General features: G+C 66.3%; 1 protein-coding gene across 1 annotated transcript in view; it reads left to right on the top strand.

Moving 5' to 3' along the window:
• Positions 1 to 16: 16 nt before the first annotated feature.
• Positions 17 to 1,233, top strand: part of LOC104999789 (homeobox protein Hox-A7) — a 10,608-nt gene continuing 9,391 nt past the window's right edge. The window contains exons 1-2 of the mRNA XM_010855393.1: positions 17 to 808; positions 977 to 987. Of these exons, the coding sequence (XP_010853695.1) occupies positions 225 to 808; positions 977 to 987 (595 nt within the window). The 5' untranslated portion in view covers positions 17 to 224. The remainder of the gene's footprint in view (positions 809 to 976; positions 988 to 1,233) is intronic.

Here is a 1,233-nt window from a genome sequence, read left to right as displayed (position 1 = left end):
TTATGACTGCAAAACACCGGGCCATTAATAGCGTGCGGAGTGATTTACGCGTTATTGTTCTGCCGGGCGGGCACGTGACGCGCGCGGCCAATGGGGGCGCGGGCGCCGGCAACTTATTAGGTGACTGTACTTCCCCCCCCTGGTGCCACCAAGTTGTTACATGAAATCTGCAGTTTCATAATTTCCGCGGGTCGGGCCGGGCCGGCCGGGCGCGGGGCACGGCGATGGCCACCACCGGGGCCCTTGGCAACTACTACGTGGACTCATTCCTGCTGGGCGCCGATGCCGCGGATGAGCTGGGCGCGGGCCGCTACGCACCGGGAGCCTTGGGCCAGCCCCCCAGGCAGGCCGCGGCGCTGGCCGAGCACCCCGACTTCAGCCCTTGCAGCTTCCAGTCCAAGGCGGCGGTGTTTGGCGCCTCGTGGAACCCGGTGCACGCGGCGGGCCCCAACGCGGTGCCCGCGGCCGTGTATCACCACCATCACCACCACCCCTATGTGCACCCCCAGGCGCCCGTGGCGGCGGCGGCGCCGGACGGCAGGTACATGCGCTCCTGGCTGGAGCCCACGCCCGGCGCGCTCTCCTTCGCGGGCTTGCCCTCCAGCCGGCCTTATGGCATTAAACCTGAACCGCTGTCGGCCAGAAGGGGTGACTGTCCCACGCTTGACACTCACACTTTGTCCCTGACTGACTATGCTTGTGGTTCTCCTCCAGTTGATAGAGAAAAACAGCCCAGCGAAGGCGCCTTCTCCGAAAACAATCCTGAGAATGAGAGCGGCGGAGACAAGCCCCCCATCGATCCCAGTAAGTGTCTCCTCCTTCCAGGCCGGCCACCGCCTCCACGCCGGCCACCCGGATCTGCCGGCCCTCCAGCTTTCTCCGGAGCCTGCCTTCGCCTTCGCTGGGAGCCTCCTGAGCAAAGGCCGGGAGCCAGAAGTTGCTGTCTAGGAAGCCTCCTCGGATGGGGCCCCCCAAGTCCAGAAAGCAGTGACAAGCCGGCCTGCCGGGCTTCGGGGGAGGGGAGGCGGCGGCTGCCTGGAGAGGGGGCGGGGCAGGCGCTGCGGGACGACCCGAGACCTGGTGACCCTCTCCTTGGCTTGCCCGGGACCAAGACAGAAATACTCTGGGCGAGATTCTTCGAAAGCAACGCGTCAGAGAAAGCCTTTTGTGCGACTAGATTGTCCGGGAGCGGCGGTAGCAACTGCGGCCCGGGCAGCCTGACCCGGGGCTCCG

The sequence above is a fragment of the Bison bison genome, unplaced genomic scaffold (assembly GCF_000754665.1).
Source record: "Bison bison bison isolate TAMUID 2011002044 unplaced genomic scaffold, Bison_UMD1.0 scf7180017864364, whole genome shotgun sequence".
In the NCBI taxonomy this organism is placed as follows: domain Eukaryota; kingdom Metazoa; phylum Chordata; class Mammalia; order Artiodactyla; family Bovidae; genus Bison; species Bison bison.
Note: the sequence above shows the minus strand (reverse complement) of the source record. Positions and strands in the feature narration are given on the sequence as shown.